This window comes from Schistocerca americana, chromosome 2, assembly GCF_021461395.2.
Source record: "Schistocerca americana isolate TAMUIC-IGC-003095 chromosome 2, iqSchAmer2.1, whole genome shotgun sequence".
NCBI classification, from domain to species: domain Eukaryota; kingdom Metazoa; phylum Arthropoda; class Insecta; order Orthoptera; family Acrididae; genus Schistocerca; species Schistocerca americana.
This window is the reverse complement of record NC_060120.1, coordinates 308,317,079-308,332,147: the sequence shown is the minus strand read 5'-3', so window position 1 is coordinate 308,332,147 and position 15,069 is coordinate 308,317,079. Positions and strand designations below refer to the sequence as shown.

The 15,069-nt window shown below is 40.6% G+C and overlaps 1 protein-coding gene across 2 annotated transcripts in view; it reads right to left on the bottom strand.

The window, feature by feature from the left end:
- LOC124594694 (sialin) overlaps nucleotides 1-15,069 on the bottom strand; it is a 302,311-nt gene that overhangs the window by 189,943 nt on the left and 97,299 nt on the right. The window contains exon 3 of one of the 2 annotated variants that reach the window (XM_047133060.1): nucleotides 10,068-10,082. The exons of the other annotated variant lie outside the window; for it this stretch is intronic. Within the exon in view, the coding sequence (XP_046989016.1) occupies nucleotides 10,068-10,082 (15 nt within the window). The remainder of the gene's footprint in view (nucleotides 1-10,067; nucleotides 10,083-15,069) is intronic. 2 annotated transcript variants of the gene reach the window in all.

Genomic DNA, 15,069 nt, shown 5'->3' with positions numbered 1-15,069 from the left:
CCACTATGGACAGAAACTTAAAATTTGGAGAAGATGTGGATCTTATAATGCATGTGTCGTTTAACAATGGATTTTCTAAAATTCCAACCCTAAGGGGGTGAAATAGAGGATGAAGGTTTTTTAAAAAAAATGTCGCTATGAATGCAATTTTGAAGCTAGACCTTTGGAAATTGGTATTTGGTTTCTCGATCAGATTGGTTTCTCGATTAGAAATAATGCAATACTTGTTTCAGCATTTTTGGAAATTTAACCCTATGGGGTCGAAATAGTGGGTGATAGGCTTTTTTGAAAATTTATCATTATTAAGGAACTATTAAAATAATTTTAAAGTTACATCTATAAACATTGGTACTTGACTTTTCGATTACAAATTTAAAAAAATACATGTTTCAGTGTTTTTGGAAATCGAACCCCCAAGGGTAAGAAATAGGGGATGAGATGTTTATCAAAATATTTTATTATGAAAGCATTTTTAAAGCTAAAACTATGAAAATCTAAATTTTGCTTCTCAGTTAGAAACAAAAAATACGTCTTTCACTTTTTTTGGAAATTCAACCCCTATGTGGCTGAAAAAGGAGATGAAAATTTTTATGGAAACATTTCATGTCGTATTTTTGAAGCTAAATCTATGAAAATTTGTATTTGGCTTCTCTGTTAGAAATAAATCCCACGCATGTCACCGGTTTTGAAAATTCAGCTCCCAAGGGGGTGAAACGTTTTATGTAAATGTTTCATTGTGAAAGCATTTTCAAAGCTAAATCTTTGAAAATTGGTGTTTGGTTTCTCGATTAAAGATGAAAAAACACGTGTTTCAGTGGTTTTGGAAACTGAACATCTATGGGGGTCTGACTGATTTACTGACTCATCATCGCCCAGCCCAAACTGCTACAGGGTAGAAACTTGAAGTTTGGGGAGAGTGTGGATCTTTTACTGTAGACATCGTTTAAGAAGGGATTGTCCAAAATACCACTCCTAAGTGGGCGAAATAGAGGATGAAAGGATTTTTGAAAGTACGTCCCTATTAAGGAAATTTTGAAGCTAGAACTACGAAACTCGTATTTGGTTTCTCAGTCACAAAATAAAAAATATGTATTTCAGCGTTTTTGGAAATTCAGCCACTAAGGGGGCAAAGTAGTTGGAGAAAGTTGTTTTGAAAATAAATAATTGCTTAAGAACTACTAAAAGATTTTAAGGCTAAATCTATGACACTGGTATTTGACTTCTCGGTTAGAAATTAAAAAATACGTGTTTCAGTGTTTCTGGAAATTCAACGCCCAAGCGAGTGCAATAGAGGACGAAAATTTTTAGGAAAATATTTCGTTACTCAAAACTAAATTTTAAAGCCGAGTTTATGAAAATTGGTGTTTAGATACAAAGAAATATTTCTTAGGTATGAAAGTTGCTATGGAAATATCTCCACAAGAACACAAAATGTATGATTAACAAAAACTTTGGACTCCAGCTACCAGAATCGCTTTGTGGTCATAATTACATTCGGAAAAGGCCATGCTTATATGGACTTAATTAACGTGAAAAGCTTAGAAGGCATTACAGTTTATGAACAACATGAAAATTCGATTAAAGAAAAACAAAACCATCTCTGCGGGCCATACAGTCTACACGAGCGCAGCAGCGGGCGCTAAGCTAGTACAAGAGCAAAATCTCCTCGTCATACGGATAAAGTTCCTAATGGTATCTTCGATGGATTCCACTACCATATCTCCCGAAAGTTAGTTCTCATACTGTGTTTTACTCTGTGTAGATGAAATCCTCGCACAACTTTTTCTCGAGGCACGTCTCGCATAGTATAAACACACGACGCGGCATCACGGAGTACGTTATGGCCGGCAGTATTGATGTTGCCCGTTACCTATCCAGACGCACACTTTTGGTCGCAGCATTTATAGCTGATGATTGCTCCACCACTGCCCCGATCGTTGAATCGCAGATGTGGTCTATAGGGTGCAGTTCAGGTGACACGGGTCGAGAAAGCGGTGGGAGGAACATAAGCACCCGTACGTTCTGTGGAGTATTCCTTGAGCCATGCTGACAAAATCGGGAGGTGTAATATTTTACTGGAAACGAAAAAAACGTATGCACGTGAAGGGACAGTTTCTGTGCTGTTCACGGTGAGAGAACTAAAGTTGTAGCAGGCCTTCATTCATCCTACGTAAATGTAACCCCCAACCCCCGGCGCCGGCCGAAGTGGCCGTGCGGTTAAAGGCACTGGAGTCTGGAACCGCAAGATCGCTACGGTCGCAGGTTCGAATCCTGCCTCGGGCATGGCTGTTTGTGATGTCCTTAGGTTAGTTAGGTTTAACTAGTTCTAAGTTCTAGGGGACTAATGACCTCAGCAGTTGAGTCCCATAGTGCTCAGAGCCATTTGAACCATTTGAACCAACCCCCGGCCCGACCTCCCCACCAAAGGCTGCAAGCTTGATGCGTGCTTTCGGTGTTCTACTACCCTGCCTCGACTCATCATGCCACATGACCTTTCCCAATGCTCAGAGCATTCATTGACAGTGTTTCTACGCCAAAGCTAATCACTGTGCCTTGTGATCTGTGTAGAGCAGAAATAAATGTATGGGCGGTGGCTTCTAGACCCTATAGCAAAGAGGAGGTTGTGGATAGTATGGTTGTTTTCCTCCAGCACTCAACTACTGAATAAACGCTTCGCTGCACTCAGACGGGTGTATGCATTGTTACAATCCGCAACATGGGTCTCCCACGGCAGGTTACTCTGGCTGCGGCGGTTTTCCTCGAAAGAAAAGCCCTGTATCTGCGCGTCCTGCGAGATTGATTTGTCCCGTGACCACGATCTGGCCGCGATGAAATCCGTCTGTTCGTTGTTCGCCACTACCAGTGCTGACAACCACGTGGTGCGCCGAACTACGCCATCCGCTGTAGCGACAAGAACGCACTGTCTCCAAACATAGCGCCTTCTCTAATCCAATGGACCATGAGTGTAGGTGCACACTAGACAATTAGTTCATTATACAATAACACTTAAATACTTTACTGGAGTAATCACATACCTGTATCTAGGTCTTTATTGGATAATGAATTTGTTCACCTGCTCGTAATTTGACTGAATCCTTGTATAAAAGTAGTTAACAGTAGAATCATCCTTTCCCTGTAGCGTGCCGGTATCGTGAAAGCACTTACGAGAAGCGCTAGCAAAGCAGTAGTTGGAACGTAAATTCCTTTGTCTCTTGACCGGGAAGTTTTTATCTGTGTACCATTATGTAAAGGAAAAATGTTGTTAGCAGAAATCTCGGGAATTTCTTGACCGGTTATTATACTGTCCAATGAATCTTTTACCGTCACCATCATATATCTAGTATAAATTCCTTTGGAATCACGCAAGGGAGAGTAGAGCTCGCACACTAACACACACACACACGCACACACAATCACTTTTCCTCTACCCAATATGTGCATAGGATAAAACCACTAATATAGAAGTAATTTCTTTAATAGGGATTTGCTTATGTCTATTCCGAAGTCCCGTTGCAGGTTAGCTTCTAGTATACAGCCAAGATCTGATTAAACCATCGTTTGGAATCTATAATAAAGATTTCCCCCACGCCATACTCCATAAAGCATTTCTCAGACGCTGCTGTTACCTGCACAAAAAATAAGGTGTGCACAACCGCAGTTTTATTGCCACAAAACTTCGAAAATGCAGCAGATCTGTGCTAACAGAGATTGCCTACACCATACTTCTTCACCCTCTTCTCCATGATTACCAGCTATTTTTGCCAGATGACACTGAAAAAAAAGTTCAAAGAATGGCGGAAAAACGGCTGCAATCTGTAACAAGGACCCTCTGCCCTGTACAGTGATTATGGTATATATTATGTACGCCCAGTGTTGATTTAATTCTTCAAAGTTTGCATCACTTAACAGAATTATACATAGAACAACGAGATATGTGAAGATTTAGCGCATTGTTCATTTATCCTACAAGCTGTTGGAGAGTTTGATACTCGATTTAGGGAACAGTACCATTCCGTCTGCAGCAGGAATCAGTAATTTCTGTAATAGGGATCTGCCTAACTCTATTTAAAACATTGTCTCATTTGCTTAATATTTGCAGAATAACAGTATTCCGGGAACAGTAACAGTTCGCAATGCTTTTTTCTTAAGATCTACGGAATAAGAAGATGTCCCATGTCCAGTCCACTATATGATGATACAAAACATTCAAATAGGCGTTTCGTAATATTCTCGAAAACAAATCTAGACCACACCTGTCAGCCCTGTTTTAGAGCATTGCTGCGTGGTACTACCTTTCTCCATATGCGTCCCATAAACAAATGTTTTATTAAAACTACAGTCTTCTATATATATAGCATATACATCAGCAACTTCCATTTTACTGATTTTTACATTCAGTTTGCTTATTGTCACCAGCACTTCTGTTTCTGTCATTGCTACATCCCAGTTTGGCAATGGCGCAAAAATGTACTCATCCACAAGTATGAAGTCGGAGGAATCTTACCACTTCTGTACGACAGCGAAGAACCACTGTACATTATAAAAGTTCATTGACACTTGATATTAGCTACCATACCATCAAGGTCAGGGACCTCCAATAGAGCGCAAGCCATTCTCTCGTTTAAATCCTTTTATATGCTAATGCTGTCGTAGTGATCAAAGAATTACGATCATGCTAGTGTATTATGACAAGCACCATACATGGGCTTTTGTCGGAACTTAAACGGGACTCCATGGAAGAAATACAACAGCTCTCGCAGATGATCCTAGTGTCTACAGGACGTCTGTACCGAGAAATCAGACGTGTAACCCTCACATGCCACTTTACGGTGTGTTATGGAGAGTACATTAACCCTCAACCCTGCCCCATTCACATGGACAGAATGACTGTTGGTAAACATGCGTTTTAGCTCTAATTCCTCATAGAGGTCATTTTGCTAGATGTGTGTGGAAGGAAGTAATACATCGCTCGCAGCATACACTCTTTGACTATTTTTTCTCAACAGGAAAAACTTCGCTCGACATGGCAAAACATGCAGCATTTCGTTGGATTTTCTATTAATCCAACCTGGTGAGGACTCAACGTGAACAGCAAATACTGATAAAACGGACTGGTCAAATAGATGTTTTGTAAACCACTTCTTTCGTAACTGATGAAATAAATTTTCTTAAGATTCTGCCAACGAACCTCAACATGAAGCCTTACTTTCTTAAAAGTTGTCTTATGTGATTGTTCCACTGGGTCTGAACGGTTACTCCTAGATATTTCACACCTGTTCCTGATTCGAATGGCTTGTTACCAATAACGTAGTCGAAGAGCGGAATCATAGATCCCTTAACTGCGCAGGTTGGTCAGCAAATTTAAAAAGTGAAATGGGTAAGATGAAATTAGATATACTGGGAATTAATGAAGTTTGGTGGCAGGAGGGGCAGGTCATAAATATAAAATCAAATAAGTAGGTTTGATAATGAATAAAGAAATAGGAATGCAGGTAAGCTACTATGAACAGCGTAGTGAACGCATTATCATAGCCAAAATACGACACAAAGCCAACAACCATCACACTGGTACAAATGTATATGCCAACTAGTTCCGCAAATGATGAAGAGATTGAGAAAATGTATGACGAACTGAAATTATTCAGATACTTAAGGGACACGAACATTTAATTTTGATGGGGAACTAGAATTCCATAGTAGGAAAACGGAAAGAAGGAAAAATTATAGGTGAATATGGATGGGGGCCAGGAATGGAAGTGGAAGCCGTCTGGTAGAATTTTGCACTGATTAAATTAATCATCGCTAACATTTCGTTTAAGAATTATGGAAGACGCTTGTGCACGTGAAAGAGACCTGGAGACACCAGGTTACTGATTAATTATGTAATGGTAAGACAGAGATTTCGGAACCATATTTAAAACTGGAAGACATTTCCAAGGGCAGATGTGGACTCTGACCACAATTCACTGGTTATAAACTGTAGATTAAACTAAAGAAACTGGAAAAGATAGGAGATTAAGGAGATGGGAGATGAATGATTTGAAAGAAACCGAGACTGTTGAGAGTTTCAGAGGGAGAATTAGGCAACAATTGACTAGAACAGGGGAAAGGAACACAGTAGAAAACGAATGGATAGCTTTGAGAGATGAAATAGTGAAGGTAGCAGCGATTCAGATACGTAACAAGACATGGTATCACCAGAGATGTAGAGTTTAACTGGCGAAAGAATAAATATAAAAATGCAGCAGGCGAAAGGAAATACAAACACCTAAAAAATGAAACTGCCAGGAAGGGCAAAACGGTCTACCAGCAATTGCTAAAAGATAGATGTAAGGATTTAGAAGCATATTTCACTAGGGGAAAGATAGATACCCCCAAATGCATTGAGGTTGACGAACATCATTTTGAGCATTTATTGCATTAATATGGTATTTACAGGTAATCACGCTGTAACAGCATGTGTTCTCAGAAAGGTACATGTATCAAACTGGAACAACCGAAATAAAATTTTCAAACGTACCTACGTTTAATTTAAAAAACCTGCCTGTTACCAACTGTTCGTCTAAAATTGTGAGCCATATGTTTGTGACTATTACAGCGCCATATATCACAAAGCGAAAAAAGTGGTCCAACTAAAATATTCATATATCTTTACGTACTACACGAGTATGTAACAAAAACGTGTGTTCCTATTTAAAAAGACGCAGCTGATATCCATTTGAACTATGGCAGTGCCATCTAGCGGGCCAACCATAGCGCCATCTGGTTTCCCCCTTCAAGCTAGACAAGTTTCTTCTTTGTAGTTTTTTCGTTTGACGCTTAATTCGTGAATTATGGACCATCCTGTACACGGAAATACCTGGGAAGACACATATAACGACTCTTATGTGGGACACTTTATATCACCAATCGTAGTGGTAGAATTTTTAGTAGGTGTCTGCATAACTTTGATCAAATAGTTTATACAGAATGTAGATTGCACACTGCTAAGGTGGAAGATACTTTCGAATAAATTTTGTCAAGTGTTATATGCGAGTCACTGAGAACCATGAGGGCCTAAGGCACATCATCTCCAATTGTGAGGCTGTGGCATTTATTCATGCTTCTGACATTTGGTGAGTCAGGTTTATCTGGGCAGTAGGCCCATGTTGTATAAATGAACATTCACGAAAACCTGTCTCACTGATTTCTCAGATATTCACACAACTGTGGGCTCGACAATGGTGTGCTTTGGGCCTTCAGATCCTTATGGTTCTCAGTGCATCATATGCATTGATGTTGACAGACATCATTTTGAGCATTTAATCATTAATGTAGTATTTACAGGTAATCACGCTGTAACAGCATGTGTTCTCAGAAAGGTACATGTATCAAACTGGAACAACCGAAATAAAATGTTCAAATGTAACTACGTGTATATCTACGAGCATTGGAACTTAAATAGTGACAACTATTTATTCAAAACCGATACAAAAGAGTTACATGTTTGCATCTGTCACTGTCCTTCAAAGTAGTCACCAACGCTCCCGTTGCCAGCAGTGTTGAAGGCGTAGTATACCGTTAGCAGAGCCTGTTCTGTTGGCGGTGCGAACGGATCGGTCTAAAGTTATGGTGGTTCTCATGTACGATTGTGATGGTGTGATAATGTTATCCTAACGCATTACGTTCCTCCATGGCAGACCGTCAATGCACGGTATTACTGTTCGTTTTTGGAGCATCACCTGCGACCAGCTTTGCGAAAGAAGCGGCGACACTTATTTGATTGGATAGCTAAAAAACTACTCACTAAGCGGCCGCAGAACACACACATAAAAGACGCTTGTAGTTACCAAGCTTTTGGAACCACTGGCTCCTTCTTCAGGCAGAAGGGTTGAAGGGGAAAGAAGAGGGGTGAAGGAAAAGGACTGGAGAGGTCTAGGAAAAGGGGAAGATTTCGGGAAAGTCACCCAGAACTGGGGGTCAGCAGAGACTTACCGTGCACATATACAAATCATTCTCTGAACATCAGTATCCCCAGTTTAGATGTTGACACATGTTGGTCTTCGTGTGATGGACTAGAACAAAGGCCTACCTGCTCCAGGCACCCCTTTGTTATGCACGTGTCTGGTGAAAGTTTTGGCAGTTCCTCTATCTTCACACGATGCTGCCGCAGGATGTATTGCTGAGAGAATCACTGTACACCTTCTCTCCAGCTGACTCGGAGATAGTGGCATGCGGTGACTGCTGTGGCTGTGGGAGTGGAGGGCTGGGCTCTAGCGGTGGTATGAGTGGTGGGAGCTCCAGACAAGCAGTGCAGGGGATGCACACACTCCCAGTGTGAATCTCAGTATATATTTTTTTTATTGCTTGTATAAAAGTGCATACGTCTAATATTACAATCCTATCCTCAGTAGTAGCAGCAGCAGCACAAGTGTGGGAAATTGTTTACAGTATACTTTAGCAATGTCAAACATATATTTACATAGTTGTCTCTCAAAATGTTCCCACTTGAATTTTTTTAATTTACTTCCATTACTTGCAAGTCTACTATAATTTCACCGTGTGACAGTCCTCTACAGCGGCCTCACAGTGATGTCACAGTGTGTAGACCATTGCTTTTAACACACTAGTAATGCAGTGAGGAGTTCCTTATAGTGAAACGTAGACTTGATACGTAGGAAGAGCGTATTTGTTTGAATAATGCACTGTAGTGGTTAATGTTAACATTTAAAGCCTCGTATTTTGATAATCTATGTGTGTTTGTCTATGGACGATGATCATGAATATCAGTGGGTATTTGAAGGAAGAAAATTAACAAGGTGCCCTCAAAGTCAGAACAAATTCCCCCTAAACTGTACAAAGTAATGGTAACTGGTCGTATGATAAGAATGCTTGCAGAAAATGCTAATGGCCACAATACTCTGCTGCAAATTGCAAAAACGAAACTGCAAATGTCATTTGAATTTCACACTTGTACTTTCTGGGGGCAGTGGCCGATATCTGCTGCTGTCTTTTGATGGTGATTGACCGACATCCAGAGAACGAATGATGAGTCCATCACATCATGATGGCCACCACAGCCTAGAGGGGTGGGGAATGGGAGGTAACCCTTTTCTAGGTTATAAATTTTAGCTGTTGAGAATAGGCTACAAGTATTTGGTCATAAATTAAACTTGTATAAACATAATTTAAGAGTACAAGAGTTTTTTTGTTTATATAAGGCTAAAAGCATCTGGCAGCCATGTTTGATAATAAATTATGGACATTACGATTAGGCTAACAGCACTTGTCGTAAATTAGACTTGCATAAACATAACTAAAGAGCAGAAGTGTGGTTTTTGTTTACATAAGGCTAAAAGCATCTGACGGCCATGTTAGTTAATAATTATGGTCATTAAGATTAGGTTAACAGTATTTGTTGTAAGTTAGACTTGCATAAACATAACTTAAAAACACAAATGTAGTTTTTGTTTACGTAAGGCTAAAAGCATCTGGCGGCCACATTAGGTTATAAATTATGGTAATTAAGAATAGGCTAACAGCATTTGTTGTAAGTTAGACTTGCATACATATAACTAAGAGCACAAGTAAACAGTTTGTTGATATTAGGGTCATAAACAAACAATGGAGTGGGTTAATGGAGTGCACTTTGTTTACATATGTACTCTATGTGAAGTGGCTGGGTTGTTTACATAAGGAAAACAATGGGCCCTTTGTCCCAGAACCACGGCAGCTCCACTACTCCCACAGACACAGTACCTAGCTTTAGAAGCGACTGTGAATTATAGCTGTCTAGGACTATAAACTGTGCATCATATTTAATCCTACACTTGTCTTTCTATAAACAATAATATAGTAAGTGGAAGTGACAGTGAATTTCACTATATATAATCTGAGCTCAACAATAATTTACACTAAAACGTCGATTACAGACTGGAAGTTTTAAATTAAATCGTTAATTTTAATATGGAAGTTTTAATATTATAGCATAACTTGTAATTCAAAATTACTCAGTATAATTAGGTCTTAAAATCGACTGACTATTGTAGATGTATAGTTACCATAAACTGTAACCAACGCTACGTTACCTCGTCTATCTGTCCCTAAAACAAAAACAAAATACTATTAAACAATAGCGTAAATGCATCTGTCTATAAGTATTATTACTATAGCAAGTGAAAGTGACTTGGAATTGTCATAGAAGTCACCAAAAAGCTGTATATTCACGTAATTTGAGCCCATTAGCACAGGATGCCAGAGGAGAAACGGGAGTATTCAGGGATATGACAGGAAAGATTATTCGAAGGAAAAAGGTCCGTAAACATGTGCTCTAAATGAACATCTAAAGAGCTATCAGCACTTGTTCAGCTTCGATACTGTGAAACAAATATATTCCACTGCAAGCTCTTTGATTTCTATATCTTGGGAAGAGGTAGTACGGACCAAAACAAGAAAAACATGCATAGTAAAAGTGGGCTCCAAAACGCATATCTTAAGAGCTATGGACACTTGTTCAGCAGAAGAGATGTGTTTCACAGTAGCGAAGACATTTTTATATCAAGATATCGATCGTAATTGAGAAATTATTATAAGGGGCGATCAAAAAGTTTCCGTTCGAAGGCCACGCAGTCCAGAATGGGCATGCCGATCAGACCATATCGCTGTGAGCATTGAGGCAATCAACCCACCGACGCACCAGGTTGATAAAACACATACCCGTTTGGTAAAACACCCTGTTCCGTTCCGTGAAGAAGTCCGTATATGCCTGCTACACTTTCTCTTCCGACAGGAACCGTCGACCCTCGAAGGCCTTTTCCAAGGTACCGAAGTCGTCATAGTAGCAAGGGGAGAGATCAGGACTTTACGACGGGTGCTCAAGTGTTCCCCACTTGAGTTGGCGTAACTTCTGCGTACCGACATTTTTTCGATATGGGGGCGTGCGTTGTCATGAAGCCTGAGCACCTCTTGTCGCAGTCATTGTTTTCGACAGACAAGCTGCCCCATACACACTCTTCATTCTCCGATGGATGTCTACCGGTGTTTGTCCTTCGGCAACCAAGAGAAGAGTAACTGCACGTTGGTCGTTTTTGGACGAAATTGGCAAAACCGTCGCCATAGCTCACGTTTCCGCACTTACCACAAGAGCATCGGAAAGACACAAACGCCACATTAATCTCTTGCCCACACGTCGGTGCTTATAAACTCACATCGGAGTCGCACTACGTCGCATATACGCTGCAGCAACGCCTTCAATCGGAAAGTTTTTGATCGCTTCTTATAATTATTTACAATTGCACATAATTAAATTAAAAGTGACTGGCTATTGTAGCTCTATGGTCACTTTAAATTGTAAGAATTAAATTACCATCTATGTCCGTTCTTAACGAAAACTGTAAATAATATTAAGGAGGTGGTTCTAACATTTCTCATTATTACTATATCTCTTATCATCTATTTTTTGCTTGTTGAAATTTATCTCATTCATCTTCCAGAATTTCTTGCTTCCTTAATTGTTTATATGTTTTCAAAAGTATACAACACTGCAGAAAAATATAGAAAAGAAAACAAAAGAATAACAACAATAATAAGTATGGCCTGCATCCTATTGGTGGGATACGGGCAATGCAAGTGTTAGTGCGTCACTAATGTGCTAGTTCATTCAGCCAGACACGGTGGCTACGAGAGCATAACACAGTGGCTACGACGGCATAAGATCCACCTTAAGAAATTAGGTGGTGGATTATGAATAACTATAGCAAGTAAGAAAATGGTTAGCGATTAGTAACTAATAATTATTAACAATACCTATAATTACGAACAATAGTTATTAAAATACTTATTAATTAATAATCCCTAAACTACAGCCGGTCGGGGTGGCCGAGCGGTTCTAGGCGCTACAATCTGGAACCGCGCGACCGGTACGGTCGCAGGTTCGAATCGTGCCTCGGGCATGGATGTGTGTGATGTCCTTAGGTTAGTTAGGTTTAAGTAGTTCTAAGTTCTAGGGGACTGATGACCTCAGAAGTTAAGTCCCAAAGTGCTCAGAGCCTAAAATACAAGTTACAGTCACGAACAGTACACAACTATCTATATATTAATAATGTGAAAAAAAAGGTTTCTGAACAATGGTATGGGATGACACAGAATATTGCAAGGAGTCCAATACTTGTTCTCTAGTGGCAGCGCAGACGTAAAGGGGTTACAGTACATTTGGTGCATAATACAGCCATCCTCACGCGTGGTCGTCAGATGTGGTCGACTGGAACTTTGACAATGAATAAGTCTGCACTCACGTTACCGTGCAGTCCAACATCGGACCACTGTCAGATGCGAATACGCCACCAATATGGATACTGCATGCTTCGCCTAGTCAGCCAAATGGAGACCCCAAAATGAGGCCCTTCTCACATTCTGTCAGATACTAATAACGCCGTCTCATACGACCACGCGGCATCTCCGTGTCCTTCACAGTGATCCCTCAACATATGATGCTATTCACGTTCCTTATATGCCCTACCAGGCCTGGTAACAACACTAATCACCAAGAATAATGATGTCACTCTGGTGGCAGTCCAACCTGTCACAGAGAATTGCTACGCTAGACATATACAAACTCGTCGATGGTGTGTACGTATACGTGTATGTTATACTGACACTGACATCCGACTATGTCTTCTGGGTGGTTCACTTTCTCGTGAGGAAGTGTATTTTACTGAATTAACAGAACAATTGTACTGAAGCACATTTTAGGAAAGAAACGGTTACACGGGAAGTGACCACAAATTTTTAGTATTTTTATCGCTTTTATCAGATTCTCGTAGTGTAGCTCTGATGATGAGGGTTTGGTAATTGGAAACGCTTCGATTCCAGTGATTTCGCATTATGTATGGTGGTGGAGCCTACATTTGGACATTCAGTTTAATAACCACATTTTGAACCTTCAGTTTAACAATCACGATCTCGCATCCATCATGAATAATATGAAGCACTGAAAGAGCAGGTGAAACTGAGAACCAACTCGAAGAATTTCGCGATTTGTTTAAGTGACGTAAGAGATCAGCCGTATCAGCCTATTTTCCTTAATAGAGGGCCCAGTTCGGTCATTAATGATTTGGTATCGTCTCATCAATGCCTCAAAAATCAATACAAAGTAAATTTTAAAGCACTGGCATTTTTTCCGAACTACATAACACTGACCGAGCGAGATGATGCTTTGGTTAAGACTTTGGATTCATATGCAAGAGGAGTTAGGTCCAATTCACCGTGTAGCCATAAAGATTTTGGGTTTCGTGACATCCAGCCTGCTTGCTGTCTTCCCCGTCCTTGTCTCACACAGTATATGCTCCGCCTGTAAACGGACGTCGCAGATGGGGCGTCGAGCAGTAACCTTCCTCGCTTTCTACATATCCGCGAACGAATTAAGGCTAGCGAAAGGTCAGGAATAGCTGCATGTCAGCGACGGCTTCTCATGAGAAATCGTCCAAAATTTTCTGACAGATATTGAAAGACTGTTTTATGCCGTGGGTATATCGACGGAACCAATGCCAAACCACTTTGGGGTAACATGCAGTCGAGTACCTTGGTTGGTTGGTTTATTAGAGGTAGTGGACCAATCAGCGAGCTTATCGATTCCATCGGATTAGGGAATGATGGGGAAGGAAGTTGGTCGTCACCTTTCAAAGGAACCATCCCGGCAGGTGCCTGAAGCGATCTAGGGAAATGTCGAGTACCATGTAAAGCTTTTTTGTGGTGGTCTGGGTGATTCTGTACTGTTAAGTGCTTTCAATGAGCAACGTGAAAATGTAAAACAGGTAGATCTACCTCGGAGAGAAACTATTGAAAGAGACTGTCGCTTCAGTATCTGAACGACAGTGCTAACCCGCTGGTTCGCTTGGGAGGCGGGATGCGTGCCAGTTCGCCACATGCGCGGAAAAGCTTGGCAAGCCCGTGTCCCTCATTCGCCCTCCATCCAATGGCCCGCGCATTCTGTAAACACAAACAGACGTATCCGGCCTTTGCACAAAGACGGCTGTTCGATCACGACTCGAGAATTCTCGAGTACTGCTCGAGCTTTCGATTACCCTGCTGTCTAGCGACTTTCGGTACTATCTCCACGAGGTGTCTTCGTATTATGAAAGTGCTATTAATTGTAATAACAAAATAACTGTGAAACATGAAGCGGAATATCTTCTACAGTGCAGGTAATACGTAAAAACAGCAGCTAATAAGTAAACAAAAGATCGCAATCGCGATTCAGTTTAACTCTGGAGCTTTCGCTCGTCCCAGGATCTAGTCGCTACTATCCCCACGAGGGGCCTTGGTGCTGTATTTTACTCACGCGATCGCAGTTGCATTCAGTTTAATAGGAAATATTTCGTTTATTAAGCATTTCATTCGCAATTAATTTTCTTCCTTGTTTCCTCCGAATACAACCACATTGTTTTCAAGCTGATTAAAAGACGGTTACATTTTTACCTACTACTCTAATAGTTGTGTATTAACTGAGTTCCAAATGATCGTTCGCAACCCACTTGATAAAACCTTACTGTCTCTAATAAAAAACGAAATACTGAACTTGGACAGTGTGAGCCGGCCAGTGTGGCCGAGCGGTTCTAGGCGCTTCAGTCTGGAACCGCGCGACCGCTCTGGTCGCAGGTTCGAATCCTGCCTCGGGTATGGATGTGTGTGATGTCATTAGGTTAGTTAGGTTTAAGTAGTTCTAAGTTCTAGGGGACTTATGACCTCAGATGTTAAGTCCCATAGTGCTCAGAGCCGTTTGAATCATTTTTGAATTTTTGGACAGTGTGAAGAATTATTTTTAAGGAGAAGACTGTTAGTCTTACATAAAAATCTCCATAAATGTTTATATCTACTCATACTGCATGAAAACTGTTATTGCATATACAATGGAGTTTGTGCTGTGGTAGGATTTGATACCATTTGACGAAACCGTCAAATTTGATATTGCGCTACAGCTTCTTGTTCTGGCTAGTTCGTATTTTCTTGTGCATCGCTTGAACTCTGGGCGTATCGGGAAATCTCGAGCTCGTTCTAAGGCGAATATCGTTTGCCCAGCCCTATGTACAACGC